Below are 23040 nucleotides of genomic sequence, written 5' to 3'. Positions count from 1 at the left end.
TTCTCCACACAACTAGCTCTAAATTCGACCGTGGGCGGACGAGAAAACTCGCTGTCGTTGAACTTGGCGAGAATTCGCAGCTTGCAAAAGATTATTCTAGGTGTGACGTAGTCTCCGTGCCATCCACCCGAATACAGTGGAGTCAACACCTTGGGCGGTGATGATTTGCTCAGGTATTGAGCTCCAAACTAGACAACTTGAGGGCATATCTCCTTGTGGAGCCTTTGATGCTTGACACTCATGTCTCATCAATGCGTCAACTTCGTCACAATATTGCAAATCCAGCAACTTATTGCCAGCAAAGAACGCGTCCAGTTTTTGTTCCTGTAAAGACTTCTGCCAGACGGTGTGATGGAGACGGATAAAGCGTGGGTCTTGGATGAGATGGCCGCCAGCGATCTACTCCATCTAGAATCCAGCGTAGTCCATACTTAAGTGCTATCGCTTGGGAAAATTCAAAGCGAAAAACTGCGACATGGTTGTCTCTGCTGTTTTCGGATGCGATGGGTCGGTTGCATAAGAATGTCCACCGAAACAGTAGAACAAAGCGTAGCTGCTCACAAAGCTCATCTTACACACATGCCCTGATAAATGATTACTCCTGATTTATCTTCGGTGATGAACGTTCCGCGGTAACATATACCTATTCGAGATCACCTGCTGGTCTGTGAACTGATCAATTAAATGCGAGGCGGAGGGGTTCTTCGACAACCCAAGTAAGGATCCACCAGCTTGGGCCGGACTAAGCTCGGAGTTAGCCAAATTGCAAGGCCATCTTCTGTGAACCTGAACGACAGTTGCAACTGCTTCACCACGACAAGCTGTACGTGGACGTGCCCGAATCCTTGAAGAAGCATCATGGCCGAAGATTCAGATGACGAGTACACGATTCCCCTTGCTGGTCCAGCACCGTATGGTTCGGGCTTGAAAAAAAAAGGCATCAAGTTCGTCTCTGCAGGCACTCTTGAGACATCAAACCATGCTCAAATGCGTTCAGGGGAAGACATCGCAAACTCGTACCTCGCGCTAGTACTAGATAAGCCCCCCACTCCACTGGAAGACGCTGCCACCCATGAACACAAACAAGGCCAGCAGGCCGCCAGATGCGACACTTGCAATCTGCCGTTGGAAGATGCGCAGAGTGTTGAGCACCACACAAGTCTGGCACATCAAGCTGCGCTAGCACACATTCATCCCCCGAGTTCTATCGACCGTTCGAGAAAGGGTCTCGCATATCTCGAGTCTCAAGGCTGGGATCCGGACAGTAGAAAGGGACTTGGCATGCAAGGGGAAGGCATCTTACAGCCTCTTCGTGCTCTAGAGAAAAAGGACAAGGCAGGCATAGGCGACAGAAGTAGGAGCGTGACGCCGAAAGGTTCCAGCGCAAAAGTACAGAAGGGCCCTCAGGGCTTAGACCCGAAAGCGCTGAGAAAGCTACACGAAGAGGGCGAGAGGCGTACCAAAAGATTGCATGAAATATTCTATACTGACGATCGCGTTGCGAAGTATTTGGGGGAACAAACTTGATGCCCTACGGGCCGGATTTGCTCCCGCACTAATTTGGGGTATGGCTATCAAATTGAATCTGGCAGACGGCGTTGGCATTTGCGTCTACATTCGAGTTCTATTTTCGTACGCTTCCATCGCGCAGAGATGACATGTCCACAACAAGCTTTGAAGCCTGTAGGTTGCAACTGGCATATATGCTTGCAATTCTCGTCTAACCTTAGCCGAAGCAACAACGCTCACAATCTCCTCCCAAAATGCGGTCGCTCAGATCTTATTGGTAGTGTGGCTGAAGTCTGTCGTTACCATGATGCGGTGGTCTACCTTGCCGTAGTTGTCGGAAAGATCAAAATCTCCGTTCGTGTGGCTACTCGTCACGCGGAATTCGAATCCGTGGTCAGGCCGTAGCTTCACGTTCGCAGGTGGAACTAAACTCTCGGAGTCTTGGTCCTCCAGCCAGCTGCTGGCATTGTCCTTCTTTGTCAATGATCGGCTCAATTCCACGTCTGTGCCTGTCCCCGATCGCTTCGACGAATGTCTTTTCGACGATTTAGACATACCAGGTAAAGGATTGCTCAGAAACATAGAACCGTCCAGGCCGAGTTTTTTGGCAACAAATTGAATTATCGGTCGCATAACAGGAAGACATGCGGAGACAATGCCTGCGGACATTTCAATAGACGTCCAGCCGACAGTCGGGGCGAGCGTATAGGTCGGGTCCTTTGAAGTGTATGAGAAGAGAACTGAGAATCTGTACGCCGAGGCAAAAACCACACTAGAGATTGGTTAGCACTTGAGATGATACGTTAGGAGTCGCTGGAAAGTGAGGATGCGTACAAAAAGCCCAGACTGAACGTCAGTGTCAAGGCAACCTTCTCGAACTTCTTAAGCTGCAGCTTCCACAGCTCTCGAATTGGCAATAGCAAGATGATCAGGTCCGTCAAGATCGTGGACGTTGCGTTCGCGACCCAAGTGCCAACTTGATTGACGCAGTGACCTGGCAATTGGGGGTACCAGATCTTCTGCACCGGTACACAGATGAAAATAAACAGGAAAGTGATGGTGATTCCCCATATGATAACGAACCCGCCAACTCCGTAGGCCATACGCTTGAAGAAACTGAAGTGAAAGATTCGGTAGTACATGAGCAATACGGCGATCTTGGTCCAGCACAGATTCCATGCGTAAAGGATCTCTGCAACAAGCAGCCATTTTGCCATCATGACAATATCGTTCATGGGCACTTGACTAGCGTGAATTCCCATGCCACTGTAGTACATGGCGAATATGAACCCAACCACGCAGTAGTTCCAGAGCTACAAGAAGACAGCATGTAAGCAGCGGAAAGAAACGTAAGAGCCAGCCGTTCTGCATACCAATGAAAACAAAACCATCCCATCATCCCACCACAGCGGTGCCCGTTTGAGATATCGACTGCAGAACCTCAAAAGAACGGCGGTCGTTGCCAAAGCGGTCATGGACGCAACCACTCTGACAGTCCATGGCTGAAGGTTTTCTTCGTTCGCTCTTCTCGCAAGCGTCTGGTGAAGTGAAATCATGGCCGCGAGACGTCGGCTCTGAGCATTTTTCGACGGTAGCAGTCTCGTTAACGAAAACGACGGTGGCGACGCTGAGTGAATATATCCAGTAGCAGCTTCTTCACGGACAATATTCGCTCTCAAAGGTGAAACGCATCTGTCCAGGACCCTCGCTGGCCGCTTATTCGTTGTGCCCAGTGCAAAAGTGGAGCGTTGCCGTGAAGATCGTCTGAAATTGATGTTTAACGTACATGGCGGGCCGGGGTGCGACGAAGATCTTTTAAGAGCCGGCTCCGAGCCGAACGACAAAGCCTAGTGTGCATGCTTCGGTCATGCCTAACCACAAGTGAGAAACGAGTCATGGATTTCTTTGGCCAGGCATGCAGACGGCGTTGGTGGACTCCGTAAACGGCCGGGCTAGACAGCGTCCACCCGCTCCCGATGGACGCTATCCGAGGCGAGCTATCTAGCGCAGCTCTGCTTTGCATGGGGTCCCCCCTTATTGCGCGGAAACCGCCTTTCTTCATTACCAAATCGCGAGACAGGCTCTTTCGGTGAACTGGGCGTTTTGTTCTACTGCGCCGAACGAAGAACACCACGGTCCACCTGCGTGCATCACGTCCCTCCCCCCTTAGCGTTTGAGACGACAGAAACAAGGACCTGCAGATCGCACGAGCCATAAAGGGAGCTTGTTATCACCGTGTAGTCGGTACTTACAGTCGAGAATTTCGCGACGATCTAAATCACTCGCTTTCTTTGACATCTTGTTTTGAGGACTACTCGTTCATCCATTCGCCATGGCAGCTTCTCACACCGTCGAGGTTCCGCATCTTGGTGGAATCAAAGCTGGATATCGACTTTCTGAGCCCTTCGATCCCGCAAAGCCCACCTTCGTGCTTATCAATTCCATGTGCATGACCGTCTCCTTGTACAATGACCAATTCGATAGTAAACCCATTGCGAATGCCGTGAACTTGTTAGCTATCGAACCCTTGGGCCATGGCGCCACCAGCTGTCCCACCGAGCACTTCACCTATTGGGATTCGGCAATCATGGCCTTGCAGGTGATGGAAAAATTGGGGATAGAGAAGGCGTTTGCATTGGGGACAAGCCAGGGTGGCTGGATCGTAACTCGCATGGCCCTGCTCGCGCCCAAAAAAGTAAGCCCAAGTATATGTGTCTTTGTTGTCTGCGATCGGTACCGCAAATTTCCCACCGTGTGGCTGTATTAATGTTTACATCTTTAGATTCTCGGCCTGCTCTTGCTTGGCACCTCGTTGGACTACGAGTCTTCTGATTCTCGAACCAAAGGATGTTGGGACCCTAAGCCAATGCTAACCCCTTTTCTTGAGAAATGGTTCGTTCCGGACCCAAACTTCGTCATCGACGACGTCTGGTGCGGTATGGTAAGTAGCATGGGCTTTGCTGGCGGGGTAACTGAAGAGACAACTCAATTCTGGAACAATACTCTCAAGAGCGTTTATCAAGGCGACGCTGGTCGGAAGAAGGCAAAGATGGCACTCCTTTGTCTTTTGGAAAGGGACGGGCTGCTTGGCCGACTTCCCGACGTTGAATGTCCTGTGTACTGGCTTCAGGTTTGTTTACCAAACCTCCGCCTTGAAAGTGGTTTGCTGATTTGAGTTATTTAGGGAACCAAGGATGTGCCATACGGTACCCAGGTGCCTGGGGAGCAACTGAAGCTGTTCAAGAACTCCAGGGAAACGAAGTTACGAATCTTAGAAAACGGTGGTCACTACTTGAACGCAACAAATCCCGCTGAGGTCGAAGAGGCTTTGCTGGAGATGGCGACCAAATATAAATGATAGGAAGAGAAATAACGGGTCTATCCCTGTGTCTGAATACGAATGAATATATTGCTAAGTTCTGGCTTAAAGCATGAACTCCTGACCAACAGCCTCAAGCACGGCTCGTAATTCCTCCAGCAACTCTTCATCCGGCTTGGCTCGTCGCCCTTCAACTTCTATCGCCTTCACTACTAGTGGATATATGCGAACTAAGTGCCGCTTGCTCTGTGTTTTCAGACTTTCCGTTTCCGGAATTGCCTTGGGCTCACTGTCCAGTTCTCGTACCTTTTTCAATATGAATAGTAGCTCCTGCCTTTGACTTGAGGGAAGAGGCATATAGCGACCGCGTAAAGGATGATCAGCAATGTATAGGCGCAGGGGGATTGCTGTGCGAAGAATAAGGTAAGGCGCAGCAGCTTGCGCGAGTTTGATGTGCTCAGGGCTGGAGTCTTTCGCGGAGACCAATGAAATGAGATCGCCCAAGCACCGATAGGCCATTGTTTGTCGCTGTGTAGCTTCTGGATTGTATGTTCGTCCGAAGCGAACATGATAAAGATCCTTGAGAGGCTCACTCTCAAGGTCTAGAAATTCATCGAATTCGGGTGGGTGGATTATGGAGCTGCTGAATAAAGCTCGAGCGAACATTCGGCGTTTGGAATCTGGAATTTGGTTGGATCCAAGGGCAGGAATGATGATCTTGGTCAATCTCTGCAATGCGTCCACATCAAACTCCTCGTCTTCAAAGATCAGAGCATTTTCCGAGACTTCTTCGAGCCGAGCAGACACTATGCCCTTGCCGATTGCTATAGCCACATCCCAATATTTCTGGAACTGCTCTTCTCCCACGCCAGCAGTTCCAAGTCGTGGAATAACAATTTCGAGTATACTCAGAGCCGTGGATGTTGCTTTTTGCCACAGCACGGGTTTTTTGCCCTGTAGATCCCAAGAATACTTGAGTCGAATGGGAGTCTCCAGGGCTATCAGCAAATTTAGTAGTTCTCGTCTGAACAGTTCTTTTCTTTCAATATTCTCTGATGCAAAAACCGAAGCATGGTCCATCGACGCCTTTGCAAGGGCAATAAAAGTTGGTCGACCCTTGCCAGAAGCGTAGTCGCTAAATGGCAAGGCGATGAAACTGGTGTAAAGTGAAATGATGCAGGACGGTGCGCCATCAAGGTCTGTGCGGAGTAGACGAACTACATCCAAGACTTCTTTCTGCAGTTTTGTCATCGAGTCCTTATCACTGGTATACAGAGAGGACCCTGATGTTTGAATTATATGCCGAAGCTTGCCAACAATTCCTGTAATTACTTCAGCAGTGACTGTTTGGGCGCTGAGTCTATATATGTGACGTAGAGAACGCACATATGATTGAAAAGCATCTTGGTTTGAGTCTCCAGGAGCGTCATCTGTCGGACTGTAGCCCGCCCAAATACACGTTACCTGTTGAATACCTTGGCCTCCTATTTTCTCAGACATGTTAACTGCAGCCAAAACGGTGGTGATAGCGTCAAACACGGCTTGGTCGACCGCAAAATGCCCATGCAATAGGTAACAAGAAAGAGAGCTGGTAATTGAGGTCCAAATGGCTAAGAAATTGGGGCAGGTCGCAATGGCATCTATATAGCTGTATTTCATTAGCTTAGAAATACCTTCCAAAATGATGGTCACGTTTCCCAGGAAAAGACGCTTATATTAGAAGATGGAAAGAATATGTATATACGGAAAGTGCGTATTGACTTACGTGGAAACCAACTTTGCAACGCCTTCAAGAACCAATTTTGATGTAGCAACTCTTCCGTTTACTTCGGCAACCTCACTCCGGGAAAACTTAGTGAAAGATCTTGCGTCATTCTCGACTACTTGGAGCAATATCGATTGAAGTACAAGCTGCCAGGCGTTTGCTGACAAGTCATCGCCATGGTTGTCAAAGATTCGAATCAGTGTGGAAATCGCTCCCGTTCGTACTTCTTCACGTGAATCTCCAGCAGCTAAGGAGATGCGTGATAAGAGATGAATCCATAATGAGGGTAATGTGCTTGTACTCGCACGAGAAATTGCGCTGCTGTTGGTGGAACCAGCCACCCTCGCAAATTCATCCAAGCTTTTAACATCCAAGCGATTGTAAAGTAGATCTGAAATGTTCCAGAACAAAGTCGCCGCCTGCAGTTGTCAGCGGCTGGCGAAAATCGGGCGTCTGACTTACCGTCAAAGACATGTTCAAATCTAGGTGCTGCGCAGCAAAACGGTGGATGGTATCAATCAAAGTGAGCAGACTGGAATCAGGTACTGAACTTAAAAAATCCGAACATATGAGTTGAACAGAACCGAATGCTGATCTTCCTAAGGCTATTGTTTTCATCTCTGGGGTATTCTGAACAGAAATGTTCGAACCAGACACCTCAGCTTGAGTCGATTGAGTAAACGCTGTGCAAATGATCTCAAAAACAATGTCCCAGCCGCTGATCAGATTCTCGCCGATTTGTTCAACAATGGCTCGAAGGGTTTCCAATACGATTGAATGGACTTCGTTGCTCGTGTCATCCCTAGTTCCCGAAGTCTCGGCAAGCCCATCAAGCTCGACGCAAACATTCGATAACGCAGAGAGCGCTCTTAAGCGGATCTCATCTCGATGTTCCAGTTCCTCATCATTGACGACAGAGATAATGTCTCGCGTTAAACGGCTTAGGAGCTCCGCAGCTAGCAGACGTGCTGTGCTTGGATTCTCCGAATGTGTCGCTACTGTTCTGATGGTTGAAACAAAAAGCTGCAAGCCACTCTCTGCAGGTGGATAGTTGATGAATCTATCAATATTGGCGGTGACCAACTCTCTTATTTTCGAAAGAGCGAAAACAAAATCTTTTTCCACAGTATCCAATCTGGTCGATACACCCGCAAAACTCGAGACTCGCCTGTGCCCACCGCTCGGAGTTGGCGGTGGTGATCTTGTATCGCTGGAAGGGTCCTGCTGTGGATCCACGAAGATACACAAGGCTTTGAGGAGGTGCATAAAATTTTCATTGGGAAAATCAGCGGTGCTGTCGAACAGCCGCGAGACAGCAGCTTGGATTGCCGCTATTTCAGATGAGATGACTTGGGATTGAACTGACGAAACATCAACTTGAGACTGCGCCTGTCCTTGTAGATTAGAACGAGCATCTCGTGACATTGGCCGAAGGTTTATAGTTGAGATTATTTTATCTGCTTGTTGAAGAGTTTCAAAGATGATACTCCATGCCCCATCAAGCGTCGGTCCTAAAGCGATAGCAAGATTAAGTAGAGCACGGAGACACAACAAATTTCTTGAGCTGAGCGCGTTTTCCATGCCGTCGAGTGATGACCGACGTCCACGATCAGGCAAAAGGGTTGATGCTTGGTTGACCAAATTTTCCACATTGAGCAAGCCTGTCGCTGATCTCAGAAGGCTGGGGCTTTGTGTTGATGTCGCGGTTGTCGCAGTAAAGAGGGTCGCTACAACGTGGGCAGGAACAGCAGCCTTGCCAAGGGTAGTCAAAAAAGCATCCCTCGGCGTTGACATTCTAAGTAGACCTGCTACTTGTGCAAATTTCTGAAAAGAGCGAACAAGTGCTCGGTAGTGGTCCGAATCTAAGGCTGCGTAAAAGAAAGTGGAGCAAGTAGCGAGAATTGCGGGCCAGCACTGATCTATCAGAGCCGCCGCTGATTTGATGTCTTTGCGAGCATAGTGTGAGTCAACCTCTAAAGGGTTTACAGGGACGTTGCGTTTCTTCAATGATGGTGTTCTTTGAACGCTGTGACTTTCTGTTTCGCCACTGATTCTCGACTTTGCGAATCCGGCTTCGCCATCGGTCGGTTTCTGCTTGCTGCGTTTTTTTGATTTCCCGCTGTGTTGAACAGTCAGCGGTAGTACGAACTTTGCAAGACTATCTGAGAGATTGTTGAGACAGAGAAGCACGAGGCTATAGGGATATGTATCGGGTATTGTAGGAGGATCAGTCTTATCAAGTTGGTCTATGAATGGTGATCGAACCGAACTCCACTGATTGCTGATACCCGGTACTGCTGAGCTGCTGACTCCAGCCGTGCCTTCAACGTCTGCTCCGGTTCCAGATGTATCGCCTGATAAGTCATTTGCTGAATCTCGTTGGAAATAGTTTCCTATTGGAATTGTGGACTGCTGGCTGAGGCCAATAAGTGCTGGCTTTTCAGACGCCAAGCGGACGAAGCTGGCGGTACAAGATCGAAAAATGGGTTTTCCATTCGGCTGTTCATCGCAAATGGAGTATAGATGCAGCACCAATGATGGTTCCGTAAATATTCCTCGATAAATCTCAAGAGATATTACACGCTTCCAACTGCCTTGCGCCTCGTTCTGGTCTAGCAAGTGATTGAAGCATTCTAAAATCCGCCCACATTCTTCAGGAAACAAGTGATTATGGTTTCTCACAACCATGTATAACAGACGACTAATCCTTACAGTGACGGCGAAAGGGCGTTTCTCCTGGAAAGCATTGATAAGATAAGGAAGCAAGACGGACTTCAGCACATAGGCCAATTCTGTATGGGCAGACACCACTTCAGAATAGTTGGCCAAGATCGACTCAACGAGTTCGAGGCTGCTGGTCTCTGGTAATGGAGACAACCGAATGGTGGTAGGTTTGCCGCCTTCCGCAAGTAAACACAAATCCTGTAGTACGCGCACGGCGTCATGCGCCACGGGACGAAGCTGTGCTACGCCTTCCAAGCCTGGAGCTTCTGCTGAAATGGGTGTCTCCACTAATTTCAGGTCTTCTCGTTGGAGCTCTTCGAAGAGTGCGGAAAGAACTTGCTGGAAAGTTGCCGCAGCCGTGCTACTTACGGCTGTGGTCTTTGAACTCTGCAAAGTAGAACATGTTTGAAGCAGACTAAAAAGCAATTCGCCTCGTACGTCTTCAGCATAGTTCTGCAGTATAGTGGGCAAAATTTGCAAGATCTTCAATTGAACATCTTGCGCCAGATTACTGCAGTCTTGGATAGCATCAAGCACTTCCCTTAAACGAGTCTTGGGCAGGGCACTCAGAACAGCCAGCCGTTGCAGAGAGCTCACGCCTGTAGCAGCGAATTTGGAGTTCTTGGACCTGCATGCTGCTAAGAACGGCTCAATGAAATGGGGGCGTCGAGAGAGGTCAGCAGCTAATTGACTATCCGACGTTGTTGGCAGAGCCTTTAAATCAGAAAGTGACTTTTCGGCAGCCTACACACGAATCAATTACAGCTCTGCTCCTTTGTGAAGGTCTAAAAATTGGCGAATGTTTAAGAGGCTTGGGTTGGTAATCTCATCTCACATACCTGGCGCAAGTCCGGCAGCTTTCGTTTGCTGTCAGATATAAGACTATTCAAATCTGCAACCAGGAGCTGAGCAGACATTTTCGCAACTACTTTGCATAGTCGTCTCAAAGATCAAATATCATGATTTAAGCGAAGTTTATTGCATTCCGCATCCCAATACTTAAAGAACGCGTGTCGGGTTCTGGACAGAAGCAATGGACAGCCTATCAGCCTTGTAGCCTAAGGTGAAAAAAGCTTACATAATTGATCATACTCAATGCACCAGGTGCAATCTAATGAACGTACGGCAATTACTTCCTGCACTGTTGAGAATTTCTCCTTCGGCTTGTGGCCGTTCTCAAGAGCATAGACTAGAACTTCACTCATAAAATCGAGTACTCCTCTTCCCGGCTTCACGTGAAAAACATGGGCGCCAAAGTGCCCCGCAACTTCAGATTGCTCGAAGAGCTGGAGAAAGGCGAGAAAGGCTTGGGTGCTGGTATGTGAGAAACATGCTCATATAAATGTATCGTGGAATCTAACAAGAAACAGAGGCTTGTTCCTATGGCCTAGATGACGGTGACGACCTGCTTATGACAAACTGGAATGGCACAATTCTTGGTCCTCCTCACGTACGCTCCCCTCATCCGCTATATGAGAGTATGATCCTGAAAAAAGAGATACAGAGCGCACACGAGAACCGTATCTACAGTTTGCGAATACACTGTGGTGACAATTACCCAGACGTTCCTCCTGAAGTTACCTTTATAACTAAAATCAATCTCCCATGTGTCGACAGCAAGACCGGCAAGGTATGAGGGTTTTCTTTGGCAGTACCGCAACACGTTTATCTGTGAAATATGTCCAACTGGCCTGTGTTTATGAAAGCAGGTTAGGTAGCTTGACAGGAGGCGCCAATAACTTCCTCTTGACCATGTTCCCCACCCTCCGACTACTATGCTAGGCGGCTCTTGCTACTATATTCATTCACGTGCACAGCGAGGTTAAAGTCTAATGCACATGCTAGGTTGACCCAACAAAACTTCCGTGTCTAGTCCAGTGGAAGAGAGATTTCACAATGGAGACTATATTGATCGAGTTGCGAAGGTTTGTCTGCACTCAAATTAACACATTAGTCTTCCAACTCACGAATTAACCAGATATATGGCACTGCCCCAGCACAAGAAGCTCCCACAGCCACCAGAAGGAACCACCTTCTGATCAAGAGTTTCCTTGTCAGAATTCTGGCCGAAATGGGCTCGTGTTGTGGTGGGACATCATGCTCTACGAGTTCATGTCAGCAACTAACAGTTCATCGTGACTTTGTAACATGTGCTGAACAAGCAGATGCTCAATATTGCACACTGAGAGGCATGAGAAATGGATAGCTTCAGCACGCAACTCCTTGTAAAATGCGATAAGCCTAAGTTCTGTAGCTAATTACTACGCTGACATTCCGGATGAAGTAAAGACGATCAACCAGTGATTGTTGTCCCAACGTCTCGCGAAAGATATACATTTCGCATTCTTAGGATGGATGAAGTCAAGGTGCTGGAGCAACTCTTTTAGACCCTAGTTGACATAGGTGGGGCAAGTTTAGCCTATCGATAGAGCACAAGATGGAATGTGGCTCTAGCTTCGAAGTTCATGAAGCTTCGAGCGTGTTCATGCCATTTCCGTATTTTGTCTTCTGGCTCTGCCCACATATATACTTGCCGCAGCCATGTATCTTCTGTCACCATAACCAATAAAGCAGAATGATTTCATCGAAAGCTCGCATAGCTACTCGGCGGATAGCATCCTCCGTCTGTGTTGCGCGGACACATTCAGCAAGACTGATCGTCCCTCAAGCAAGACTCGCCTCGCCATCGATCAATGTTTTCCGGCCGTTGATCGCTCTGAGGCACTACGCCAATGGGCGACCGCATCCTCCGGGCGGTACACATCGTATGAATCTTGGGGGTGAACCTGAAAAGCCCGCCCTTGAAGAGTTCGGTGTAGATCTCACACAACGTGCACGAGATGGAAAGTTAGACCCCGTCATCGGCAGAGATTCTGAGATTCAGCGCACGATACAAGTCCTTTCACGGCGCACGAAGAATAACCCTGTGCTCATTGGCCAGGCTGGTACTGGCAAGACCGCTATTCTCGAAGGTCTAGCGCAGCGGATCGTTCGAGGTGATGTTCCGGACTCGATCAAAGATAAGCGTGTCATTTCGCTAGATCTTGGATCGTTGATTGCAGGAGCCAAGTTTAGAGGTGATTTCGAGGAACGTTTGAAAAGGGTTTTGAAAGAGGTTGAAGATGCGAAAGGAGGCGTAATTCTCTTTGTGGACGAGCTTCATACACTGCTTGGGCTGGGCAAGGCCGAGGGCAGCATTGATGCAAGTAACCTTCTCAAGCCTGCTCTTTCGCGTGGAGAGCTACAGTGCTGTGGTGCTACAACGTTGAACGAGTACAGGCAGATCGAGAAAGATGTCGCACTAGCAAGAAGGTTTCAGCCAATTCTAGTCGGTGAGCCGTCAGTGCAGGACACGATCAGCATTCTTCGTGGCATCAAGGAGAGATACGAGGTCCACCATGGAGTACGAATTACTGATGGAGCTCTCGTTGCCGCCGCTACGTATAGCAATCGCTACATCAGCGATCGCTTTCTACCAGATAAAGCCATTGATCTGATGGATGAAGCCGCATCAGCACTCCGACTTCAACAAGAGAGCAAACCAGATGCCATACAAGAGTTGGACAGGCAGATTATGACCATCCAGATCGAACTTGAGTCACTTCGGAAAGAGACTGATATTGTGAGCAAGGAGCGACGCGAAAAGCTGGAGGAGACGCTCAAGAAAAAACAAAGCGAAGCCAGTGTCCTCATGGAGAAATGGGAGAAAGAACGTCAAGAGATTGAAGAAATCAAGGAGGTAAAGGCCAAGATTGAAAAGGCCCGATTCGACCTTGAGCAAGCTCGTCGTGAAGGCGACTTTGCCAAAGCTGGTGAACTGCAGTATCAAACAATACCCGAGTTGCAGAAGAGGCTCCCTAAGGACGGCGAGCGGACATCGGATTCGCTGCTTCATGATAGTGTAACGGCCGATGATATTGCTGCGGTGGTCAGTCGCACGACTGGCATTCCCGTGACCAAGCTTATGAGTGGTGAAATCGAAAAGCTCGTCAACATGGAAGAGACGCTTCGTCAATCCATTCGAGGCCAAGACGAAGCACTGACAGCAGTTGCTAATGCTGTGCGGATGCAGCGCGCAGGCTTGAGCGGTGAAAATCGGCCACTTGCTAGTTTCATGTTCCTTGGTCCTACTGGTGTGGGAAAGACGGAGTTGTGCAAAAAGATGGCGAATTTCTTGTTCTCTACAGAGCAAGCAGTCATTAGATTCGATATGAGCGAGTTTCAGGAGAAGCACACCGTGTCGAGGTTGATCGGCTCTCCCGCTGGCTACGTCGGCTACGAAGACGCAGGCCAACTTACTGAAGCAGTCCGGCGTAAGCCCTATGCAGTCATACTTTTCGACGAATTTGAAAAGGGTCATAGGGATATATCTGCGCTGCTGCTCCAAGTTTTGGACGAAGGATTCCTCACAGACGCGCAGGGCCACAAGGTGGATTTCAGGAACACTATTATCGTCCTCACTTCGAACCTGGGCGCGGACGTCATCCTTGGTGAGGATCAGCTGCATACCAGTCACGAAGTTAGCACATCAGATGGGCAAATCGCGCCGCATATCAAGCAAAGCGTCATGGACATTGTCCATCGCTCATACCCACCCGAATTTTTGAATCGCATAGACGAATTCATCATCTTCAACCGTCTGAGCAAGACTGCGCTTAGAGATATTGTTGACATCAGGCTCAGGGAGCTGCAGAGCAGGCTAGATGATCGCAGGATCACCCTTGAGGTTCCAGACGAGGTCAAGACTTGGCTGTGCGACCGAGGCTACGACCCAAGATTCGGTGCTAGACCGTTAAACCGACTGATCAGCAAGGAGATTGGAAACAGTCTTGCTGACAGCATCATTAGGGGAAAGGTGAAGAGTGGTGATACCGCCTTGGTCAAAATAAAAGAGGACGGCAACGGCTTGGAAGTTCAGTTAAAGTGACTTAATGATTTTAATATGTGAAATCTTCTGTGTATATTACATAGGATGTGATATTGGCTCAGGATGGCTAGTCTCTCCTATCTACGAATGTATAAATAAACTCCTATTCATACGGCAGTGTTCTTCGATGATAAGCATATTAAAGTGATTGGCGTACAATTCGATGCCTAGTCTCGTCAAAAGACGAAACGTAGCTTAAAAGATCTTTTCCTCGTCTTCAACTTCGTGGAACTTTTTCCTGATCGTCCAATCGTGGACCTTTTCTCGGATTTTGGCACCAAGCGGTTTCACCAGCATCTTCGTCTGCAACTTGCCGCTGGCCAGACTGAAAATCGCCAGCCCAACGACGCTGGCGGCGAAGATTCCGGCGAACCATTTCCAGTAACTGGCGACAGTGAAGTGCGCATCAACAAACTGGCACCCGAAGTAGGCGCTCATCAAGCTGACAGGCATGAAGAGCATGGTGATCTTCGCTAACAAGAGGGTGACCTCCGTAAGTCGTTCCACTGAGAAGGCCTCTTTGATAGCGATGAGGTTGAAGTTCATCAAGACGAGTGACTCCTTCTGGTCGAGGCATTCGTTGATCTCGTTTAGGGCATACAGACGGATGCGATGCTTGAGTCTCGCAAAGCGAGCACGCGCCGCAGAGCTAATAGATACACCTAGCAAATGGTGCTCATCAAGCTGGGCCACCGTTGGCCGGAGTGTGTCCGACTGCTCCATAGACTGCAATCCGCTTATGACTTTCGAATTTTTGAGCGATGCTAGACTGGCCTCTTGTTTTTCTAAAACTCGGTCGATAATCATGTCGTAGGACTGGTAGACTCGTCTAAGAACCGCCAGTTGCCTGCCGATATGATGCAGCCTTTCAATATGTGCGAGCATGGCTCTGTTGAGCATCTGAAGACGTAGTGCATTCAATTCTCGAGCATATCTATGTTCTTTTCGTGCAATTAGACTGTACGTGTTCAACCAGTCGTCAAATAGATAATAAAAGAGCATGCCCGGAACTTCAGTGGCGCGATGTATAGCCTCTTCTTCGCTATCACCCAAACGCTTGCGAAGCGGAAGCTGCATTTGAGCCGGATCGCTGCTGCTATCTCGCGCCTTGGAAAGCTGACGGAAGGTATTGATGAGATTCCGTCGGATTATGTTGAGAGACACTTGTTGATGTTGAGTAAGCATCCCATTACGCGTGGGATATGGATCTTCGCTAATTGAGATAACAGTGCGGTCTTCACAGAGCACAAGCCAGTTCCAGACGCGTTTGCCGTATGGTCGGTCCTCGTGTGAGGGTTCGTCATCAGCTGGCTCTGTTCGACCTTTGCTCGGAACGTTATGTATGGTGTTATATCCGATACACAGATCTACAATTATCATTTAGCTAAATCCGTTGCATAGATGTTGTGATGACTTACATTTTCGCCCCCAATCCACGGAAGAGTAATGCCAAAGCTCGTTGGCAAGAAAGTATGGATTCAGATTGTCACTAAAATCCGAGCTTGTTGACGCACCACTAGAATACACCATTCCAATAAGCTCCTTAGAATTCAACCCTGGGTCAAGAATCGAATTAAGCGTGCTTGACCTGTCAAGTGGCTTTTCGTCCGAAGCTGGTGATTCAGCCGAGTTTCTCGAGCGATGGAAAAATGAGGAGAGGCTAGTTTTAGTGCTATTGGTTAGGGAACGAGGCTGTTTTAACGGTGCTGATTGCATGAATCCCAGTAAACGAGGGGTGAAGTCGTAATGCTTGGCTAGAACCTCGAGGACATCTTTTTGCTCATGAGGAAGCCAAATGTTGATCCATCGTGTATTTAGCTCTGGTGGGCGCTCCGATTTCAACAAGGAGGATATTGCTTCAGCATCCAGGTCAAAGCCACACCACGCGTGGTCGTCGTCGAAGTCGAGAACGAAATTGCGGCTCCTAGCGCTCATGACCGCCCTGGCAAGCTCATCATAGTTCTCAGGGTCATCAAAGTCTTTCATTCCTTCGCTCAGCGACCACTGGTCTAAGCCGCGATAGTATTCCGCGGGACGTGAGTTATCCATTTTGTAGAGCAGAGCTAGGCTCTAGTCTGTTTTGCCGCATACAGTGAGGGAGGTAGGAGCATTTAGGCAGTAACGGATTCTGTAGCAGATGCCTGTAGCGACAGTTGGAAACACTCAATATACGAAAAGAGAACACAGCTTCTGCAGGTCTTATGTTGAAGGAAACGTTGGACGTGCTGAAAACGAGGACTGGGTACGCGAAGCCATAAAAGCCAGACATATCGAAGTAGAAGTCACAAGGGCCAGGTTCAGCCTCAAGATGCTGCCGTGCCAGCTGCAAATCACAAGGACAATGGTACGTGATGCTGGATGTCTCAGTGTTCAGTGCATTCCGCGAAGCGCAGACATAACCGCAAGGCTTTACAATTACCCGTTGCGGCTTAGCGTCTATGCGACACTTGAAAAGGCATCTATCACAGCGCGCGGCGTGTGATGAGTCAACGAATCCAGTAGTATTGCTCGCGTTAGAGAGAAATGATAGCATCACCATCTGCGCATTTGGCTTCTTCACACGGTGACACAGGATCTTGAGTTAGAAGTCATCGAGACAGAAAATTTTTTTGACGTGATACACCGCGCCTGACCTGGTCAGCCGAGCACCCGGCCATGGAGTTCACGAGCTTGCCAAACACCGACTTCATCGTCATCCCAAAATCTTGCCGTGACGCAAGTTTATGGAGTCTTTTGGTCGAAAAATCTAAAAGGTTCCGCCTAAATTCCCTGAAAGAGTCTCCAGAAGCCTTTGCTTCCACGTATGAGAGAGAAAAGGCATTTGAAGACAGTGTTTGGGCCGATAGACTGTCCAGCCTCCGTGCAACTACAGTTGTAGGCGTTGAGAGATTCAGTGGTATGGAGGTCAAAAACAAAGACGATGATTCTGCCATGATCCGAGCACTTGTCGAATCAAGCTGGCAGTCAACGACGGTGGTGGTGGAGCCTCCGGAGGAGGCGCTTGCGAGCCTCTCAGCCTCCCGCTCACCTTGGCACGCGATCACAACCACAACGGACGCAAGCGTCGAGCCCGGCCCATCGAAGAAGATCACATTTGTTCTGAATGGCGTATACGTGGCGCCTGCCTTTCGCGAGCAGGGAATAGGGAAGGCAACTTTGCACGCGGCGGTTTCTGTGGGCCGGTCCATAGCGGCTGCACGAGGTCGACATCTGGTACACTTTCAGGTCCGTGTTGACACAGCAAACACAGCAGCATCGAGTCTCTACGAGAAAGCTGGGTTCCACGAGGTCCGTAGAGAGCATTTAAATATGGGGACCGTGGTAAGAGACGGCCTCGTGCGTCAACGTGAAGCCGTCGTCGCAGTGCTGGACCGGGTTGACTCCCTCGACGACACGTAGACAGAGAAGAAGGATTTATATGAAAACATGCTCTGGCACGTCCAGCTGCGCAGGTGTTTGGATCATTTATACGTTAGAGAGGACGGAATACGCTTTATCGATAGCTTTGCGACAATAGAGTGCAATGACAAGCTTTGCGCCGTGGTCCCAATGCTGAGAGACTGCTGCAGACGATATCGAAATCATGCCTACTCGTTGTCAACCGAGCGTTGCTAGACTGGAAGATCAATTCCCTTACAGACCGGAAGGGATACGATTCGCCGTGAACCGGACACGAACACTGTCGACCACGGAAGATGTCGCCGAGGCAGAGGCTGGCAGCCCAGATCGTGGTAAATAAGAGCCTCGTTGCCCTGCGCTGCCCCGCCATGCCGCCTGACGTCGCCCACCACTAGAGCTCCCAGCAGCAGAGATGCCCCCAACAAAAGCAACCATTCTGGGCATTGGAGCTGGTGCTGCCACAATTGCTTCATTGGCCTACCTATACAGATCGCCGTACGTGCTAAAATCGCTCACAGAAAATTTTTGACACAGTCATTGTGTCATTCGCATCTCCATTCCGTCTATACATTCCGCTGCCCTTGACGGATTTGCTGCTAACCACAAAATCAGTCGACAACAACCCGCACCCTTAGCCCCCACCAAAATGTCTCTCTCAAACAAGCTTTCGATAACGGACGTCGACGTCAAGGGGAAGAGGGTGTTAATGCGTGTTGACTTCAACGTGCCATTGGATGCCGATAAGAAGATTACCAACAATCAGCGGTAAGTTTCTGCAACCGCAGGCATGACCAGTGGGCTCACTGCGTTGGACAGCATCGTGGGTGCCCTTCCCAGCATCAAATACCTCATCGAGCATGGCGCATCTGTCGTGACTTTGATGTCACACCTTGGACGGCCAGACGGGAAAGTGAACGAGAAGTACTCGCTCAAGCCTGTCGTGCCCGAACTGGAAAAGCTTCTGGGGAGAAAGGTGATTTTCTGCAACGACTGCGTCGGTCCTGAGGTCGAAAAGACCGTCAATGAGGCAAAAGATGGACAGGTCATTCTGCTGGAGAACTTGCGATTCCACCCCGAGGAAGAAGGCAGTAGCAAAGATGCTGAAGGAAAGAAGGTCAAGGCCGATAAAGCAGCCGTCGATGCCTTCAGAAAAGGTCTCACTGCTCTCGCCGATGTGTACATCAGTAAGTCCGAGGAAATTTCAGCCTGGAACCTCCACTGATCTTGCCAAAGACGACGCGTTCGGAACTGCCCACCGAGCCCACAGCTCCATGGTCGGAATTGATGTTCCCCAGAAAGCATCCGGTTTCCTTGTCAAGAAAGAACTCGACTACTTCGCGCAGGCCCTTGAAAATCCTAAACGCCCGTTCCTCGCCATTCTCGGCGGTGCTAAGGTTTCTGATAAGATTCAACTCATCGACAATCTGCTCGGTAAGGTGGACAGCTTGATCATCTGCGGCGGAATGGCATTCACATTCAAGAAGACACTCGAAAATGTCAAGATCGGCAACAGCTTGTTCGACGAGGCGGGCAGCAAGACTGTGGCAGATCTGGTTAAGAAGGCAAAGGAAAACAACGTCAAGATTGTCCTGCCTGTGGACTACGTGACTGCGGATAAGTTCGACAAGGACGCTGCTACTGGTTATGCGACCGACGAGGAGGGCATCCCAGATGGCTGGATGGGCTTGGATTGCGGAGAGAAGAGTGTCAAGCTGTTCAAAGAGACTATTGATGAGGCACAGACCATTCTGTGGAACGGTCCTCCAGGCGTGTTCGAATTTGACAAATTTGCCAACGGCACAAAGGCTACTATGGATGCAGCGGTGGCTGCTGCTGCAAAGGGTAAGATCGTCATCATAGGTGGTGGTGACACTGCAACCGTGGCCGCCAAGTATGGCGTCGAGGACAAGCTGAGCCACGTCTCCACAGGCGGCGGTGCCTCGTTGGAGCTTCTCGAGGGCAAGGAACTGCCAGGTATTTCTGCCCTGTCCAATAAGTCGTGAATGCGAGAACTAGGACAGAAATGAAATAGATACAAACTTTGCAGGCCGATGTACTCTTCGCGTGACAGGACATACACATATATATATATACATATATAACGCTATCGTCTTTAGATTGGTAGGAATACCATCCTTTTTTTCACCTCACGATTGCCGTGTCTGTCTGCCAGTATGTCTTCTGTTGGACCTGATTTCCTCGTCTCCGACTTCGAGGCAGGATGTTGCAGTCATGGTGTTTGTTGATGCATTCATTGTCTCACGCTTTTTATGGTCTATATTCATTTTCCGGAACCGACCTTCTTCAACTCCTCTCTGATACGGGTTAGTACATCTCTCAGATTGGAGAAGATGAGGGCGTGTACTTCAGCTGCTTTGAGAAATCGTCATTCTGCTCGTCGTCGTCCCAGCTCTCTTCCCACAGGTGTAAGTTGCCGCTTGGTAACTCCGTGTCTTCTTCCGCCCAGTCTACTGTGCAGTCAGATCAAGTCCTTTAGTGGCGCAGAGTGGAAAACTCGCAGACCTTCTGCCGGAAAGTCCTCAAACTCATCGTCCTCTTCTAATGCGGCGGTGGGCTTCTTCTGTTCCGGTGCTGGCGTTTCATTCGACGTGGCCTTATTGTCCTTTGCTGCTGAAGACGACATCTTTACCGTAAAGCGTATCGCTTCTAACTCGTGCCGCTCAAAACTTTGCGCGTTGCTGTCGATGGTCGAGTTGTCGAGCCTGCTCAGAGCTGTTTCGACGATGCTCAGGTGGCTGACATAATGGAAAGTGTCAAGCCACACCTGGCCCGAAAGCGGAAAGATTTATGAGCAGGTCCGACGCTTGAAAGTCCTTCCGAGCCTTAGACGTTGACGGCTTCGTAATGACGATCCCTGCGCCTCCTCTCATGCTTCATGAGCTTTCGGCAAGCATATGTAAAGTTCGTCGGTCATGCGCGGAAGTCGGACTTCGCTCTTCACAATCCTGATCATCCTCCTTTGTATATTTGAGATATGAGTACGCGAAGCGGCACGTTTCAGACTGCACGATAAGGTAGTAGCTTGCCCTGCTGTAACCCTTAGCTAAGACGGTTTCTTGCATGGACTAGCTCCTCATACGCTGCTTACAACTCTCGATTTGTTCCTTGGCTCCAGCTGATCTCATTCAACAATCATCACGATCAGTCAAGATGTTCCGCAGCATTTTCGGGAACAGGTCTACGAGCTCGGTCTCGTCCCTGAGCGCCTTGGACGAGACCAAGGCTCTCGAAGATGCTATGTATGCCACGTCGTTCATGATGGACGACAATATAGAACGCGCCGAGGAAGAGCTCTCCAAAGGAAATTCCGTTTTCCACAAGCATGGCAAGGCTGTTGTTGTGTTCCTCCGCGCCGTTCTCGGGTTTGAGCGAGAAATCATGAAGGAGGCGCAGGAACGCATCAGCGAAGCGGAATCTGCGGCGAGTCAAGCCCAATCTCACGCCCAGAGGGACCCAACGACGTCTTCGGCTTCTGCGTATTCTGCTGGGACTGAATATGCATTGATTCTTGCGGAACTCCGTTTGATGAGCGCGATTACTGGCGTGTTAACTGAAAGTGTGACGGAAGCTATCAAGAGCTTTTATAAGCTTAGACAATCATATCTCATACTTGATGCCATCCAACAGGAAGAAAAGCGATACTTTGAAAAGACAGGTTTTTCTCCTCCCACAATCGATACAATAAGCGATACGGTGTCTAGCAGTGCTTCAACGTCCAGTCAGGATCTCGAGAAAGAGAAACAGGCTTCTTCTGAAGTTTCTTCGGACCCAGATCGCGAAGATTCCGATGTTGATTTTGTCGATGCAACGGAAGTCTGCGAGGAACCCGCGACGCAGAAGTATCTTGGAAGACTGTCAACGGATGAAGGCATTGAGAATGAACTTGACAGGGTAACGATCAAAGACTCGCCTGGTGCAGCCCTTGCGGAACTGCGGCGCCGCTCATCTACTTTTCAAGATGGTCCTGGATTGGATGCATTTGGGGACAACATCGTTGATTGTTTCATTCATTCCGGCTCGAATATGTGCTTTGGTATGATTCAGATTCTGTTATCTATGCTGCCACCAGCGTTCAGTACTCTAGTCAAGATTGCTGGCTTCAAGGGTGACCGTGTACGAGGCTTGGCTCTTCTGTGGCAAGCCAGCAAGTTCAAGAATATCAATGGTGCTTTTGCGGGTCTGGTCCTTTTAGGATACTACAATGGCTTTGTGGGGTTCTGTGATATCCTGCCCACGCGTGGGCGGGGAGCTTATCCCAAAACTCGGTGTGCAACCCTGCTGCAGAGCTTCCGCACCCAATATCCGAACGTAAGGCTCTATAACACACATTTCATGGGTTTCACTGATTTCATGCAGAGCAGATTATGGATTCTTGAGGAGTCTCGAATGTTATCGAGCAACAAGGAGCTTGAAAAAGCGATTCAACTACTTGAAGAGACCCCAGATGCAAATCTGAAGCAAGTACGTGCTTTGCAGACGTTTGAGAAGAGCTTGAGTTTTATGTCTTCGCACCAATATGAACCATGTTCAGAAGGTTTTCAGAAGTGCGTAAAGTTGAACAACTGGTCTCACGGTCTTTATTATTTCGTTGCCGGTGCTGCTTACGTTGAACAATACCGGGAAATGAAAGACGTAGACGTCGAGAAGGCGAGCACTGCCAAAGAAAAGGCAGAAGAGCTATTGAGAAAAGTTCCCGAGCATATTGGCAAACGAAAGATGATGGGTCGTCAACTACCTTTTGATGCGTTCGTGAGTCGTAAGCTGCAAAAATGGGAACAGCGAGCGACCGATTGGCACTGTGACCTTGTTGATGCAGTCGGAGTGTCACCATTAGAAGAGATGATATATTTCTGGAACGGCTATAAACGTATGTCTCCCAAGCATCTTGAAGTATCGATGAGAAGGTTAGATTGGTCGACGAGCGAAGCAAACCCATTTTCAGTACAAGAAACACTAGACGAACATTCGATCCGTCATTTGCTGAGAGCGACTGTGTTGCGAAACATGGAAAAGCGGGAACAAGCGCGAGAAGTGCTTAAAGAGGTTATGGGTCATCCACATCACGAGTTTAAAGGCGGTCTGAAAGATAATTGGACACAGCCGGCGGCACACTATGAATTGGCTGTCACCTATTGGAAAGAGTACTGTGAGAATGGTAGTACTGATGCGCTTCATGAAGCCAAAACATTGCTTGACAAGGTCGCTGCATGGGAATCTTACGATCTAGATGCTCGGTAAGTACTAGCGATGCACCTTTTGCCTAGTTGAACAGGAGCTAAGTAAGACGATTAGTATAGGTATGAGGGTTAAAACAGGCAGTGAAACCATCAGGAAGGAAATGGAGGCTATATCGACCTCGACATCCTAGACTGATAA

At 49.0% G+C, this 23040-nt stretch overlaps 11 protein-coding genes across 12 annotated transcripts; 7 read left to right on the top strand and 4 right to left on the bottom strand.

Annotated features, from left to right (window-relative positions):
• Window positions 1-721: 721 nt before the first annotated feature.
• Window positions 722-1768, top strand: PV09_02435 (uncharacterized protein). Its single transcript, XM_016355475.1, has 2 exons — window positions 722-1683; window positions 1737-1768. Exon 1 carries the CDS (start codon window positions 859-861, stop codon window positions 1525-1527), a length of 669 nt encoding a protein of 222 aa, XP_016216611.1. The 5' UTR covers window positions 722-858; the 3' UTR covers window positions 1528-1683; window positions 1737-1768.
• On the bottom strand, window positions 1460-3282 carry PV09_02434 (uncharacterized protein). Its single transcript, XM_016355474.1, has 3 exons — window positions 2883-3282; window positions 2344-2822; window positions 1460-2281 (listed from the first exon to the last, which is right to left on the bottom strand). The coding sequence occupies exons 1-3, from the start codon at window positions 3063-3065 to the stop codon at window positions 1774-1776; spliced, it is 1170 nt and encodes a 389-aa protein (XP_016216610.1). The 5' UTR covers window positions 3066-3282; the 3' UTR covers window positions 1460-1773.
• A 301-nt stretch (window positions 3283-3583) lies between these two features.
• PV09_02433 (uncharacterized protein) lies at window positions 3584-5064 on the top strand. The gene is made up of 3 exons (XM_016355473.1): window positions 3584-4204; window positions 4292-4639; window positions 4694-5064. The coding sequence occupies exons 1-3, from the start codon at window positions 3842-3844 to the stop codon at window positions 4865-4867; spliced, it is 885 nt and encodes a 294-aa protein (XP_016216609.1). The 5' UTR covers window positions 3584-3841; the 3' UTR covers window positions 4868-5064.
• Window positions 4895-10302, bottom strand: PV09_02432 (uncharacterized protein). Its single transcript, XM_016355472.1, has 4 exons — window positions 10157-10302; window positions 7056-10061; window positions 6594-7012; window positions 4895-6476 (listed from the first exon to the last, which is right to left on the bottom strand). Exons 1-4 carry the CDS (start codon window positions 10232-10234, stop codon window positions 4934-4936), a joined length of 5046 nt encoding a protein of 1681 aa, XP_016216608.1. The 5' UTR covers window positions 10235-10302; the 3' UTR covers window positions 4895-4933.
• Window positions 10303-10561: 259 nt separating this feature from the next.
• PV09_02431 (ubiquitin-conjugating enzyme variant MMS2) lies at window positions 10562-11356 on the top strand (the record flags this gene model as incomplete). Its single annotated transcript, XM_016355471.1, has 5 exons — window positions 10562-10634; window positions 10688-10767; window positions 10822-10947; window positions 11163-11242; window positions 11296-11356. 5 exons carry the CDS (start codon window positions 10562-10564, stop codon window positions 11354-11356), a joined length of 420 nt encoding a protein of 139 aa, XP_016216607.1.
• A 536-nt stretch (window positions 11357-11892) lies between these two features.
• PV09_02430 (uncharacterized protein) lies at window positions 11893-14244 on the top strand (the record flags this gene model as incomplete). The annotated part of the gene is made up of 1 exon (XM_016355470.1): window positions 11893-14244. The coding sequence occupies one exon, from the start codon at window positions 11893-11895 to the stop codon at window positions 14242-14244; it is 2352 nt and encodes a 783-aa protein (XP_016216606.1).
• On the bottom strand, window positions 14244-16293 carry PV09_02429 (uncharacterized protein; the record flags this gene model as incomplete). Its single annotated transcript, XM_016355469.1, has 2 exons — window positions 14244-15611; window positions 15663-16293. The coding sequence occupies 2 exons, from the start codon at window positions 16291-16293 to the stop codon at window positions 14440-14442; spliced, it is 1803 nt and encodes a 600-aa protein (XP_016216605.1). The 3' UTR covers window positions 14244-14439.
• A 407-nt stretch (window positions 16294-16700) lies between these two features.
• Window positions 16701-17744, top strand: PV09_02428 (uncharacterized protein). Its single transcript, XM_016355468.1, has one exon. The coding sequence runs from the start codon at window positions 16900-16902 to the stop codon at window positions 17641-17643; it is 744 nt and encodes a 247-aa protein (XP_016216604.1). The 5' UTR covers window positions 16701-16899; the 3' UTR covers window positions 17644-17744.
• A 220-nt stretch (window positions 17745-17964) lies between these two features.
• PV09_02427 lies at window positions 17965-19867 on the top strand. Of its 2 annotated transcripts, XM_016355466.1 has the most exons (4): window positions 17965-18138; window positions 18256-18408; window positions 18460-18827; window positions 18877-19867. In XM_016355466.1, exons 1-4 carry the CDS (start codon window positions 18056-18058, stop codon window positions 19644-19646), a joined length of 1374 nt encoding a protein of 457 aa, XP_016216602.1. In that variant the 5' UTR covers window positions 17965-18055; the 3' UTR covers window positions 19647-19867. The 2 variants fall into 2 exon arrangements, with proteins under 2 accessions (XP_016216602.1, XP_016216603.1); XM_016355467.1 differs by having other exon boundaries at window positions 17965-18408.
• On the bottom strand, window positions 19630-20402 carry PV09_02426 (uncharacterized protein). Its single transcript, XM_016355465.1, has 3 exons — window positions 20167-20402; window positions 20009-20111; window positions 19630-19958 (listed from the first exon to the last, which is right to left on the bottom strand). The coding sequence occupies exons 1-3, from the start codon at window positions 20285-20287 to the stop codon at window positions 19925-19927; spliced, it is 258 nt and encodes an 85-aa protein (XP_016216601.1). The 5' UTR covers window positions 20288-20402; the 3' UTR covers window positions 19630-19924.
• A 412-nt stretch (window positions 20403-20814) lies between these two features.
• PV09_02425 (uncharacterized protein) lies at window positions 20815-23032 on the top strand (the record flags this gene model as incomplete). The annotated part of the gene is made up of 3 exons (XM_016355464.1): window positions 20815-21972; window positions 22021-22898; window positions 22957-23032. The coding sequence occupies 3 exons, from the start codon at window positions 20815-20817 to the stop codon at window positions 23030-23032; spliced, it is 2112 nt and encodes a 703-aa protein (XP_016216600.1).
• Window positions 23033-23040: the final 8 nt, after the last annotated feature.

The sequence above is a fragment of the Verruconis gallopava genome, assembly GCF_000836295.1.
Source record: "Verruconis gallopava strain CBS 43764 unplaced genomic scaffold supercont1.6, whole genome shotgun sequence".
Taxonomy (NCBI): Eukaryota; Fungi; Ascomycota; class Dothideomycetes; order Venturiales; family Sympoventuriaceae; genus Verruconis; species Verruconis gallopava.
The sequence above is the reverse complement of the archived record's forward strand: the minus strand, read 5'-3'. Positions and strand labels throughout refer to the sequence as shown.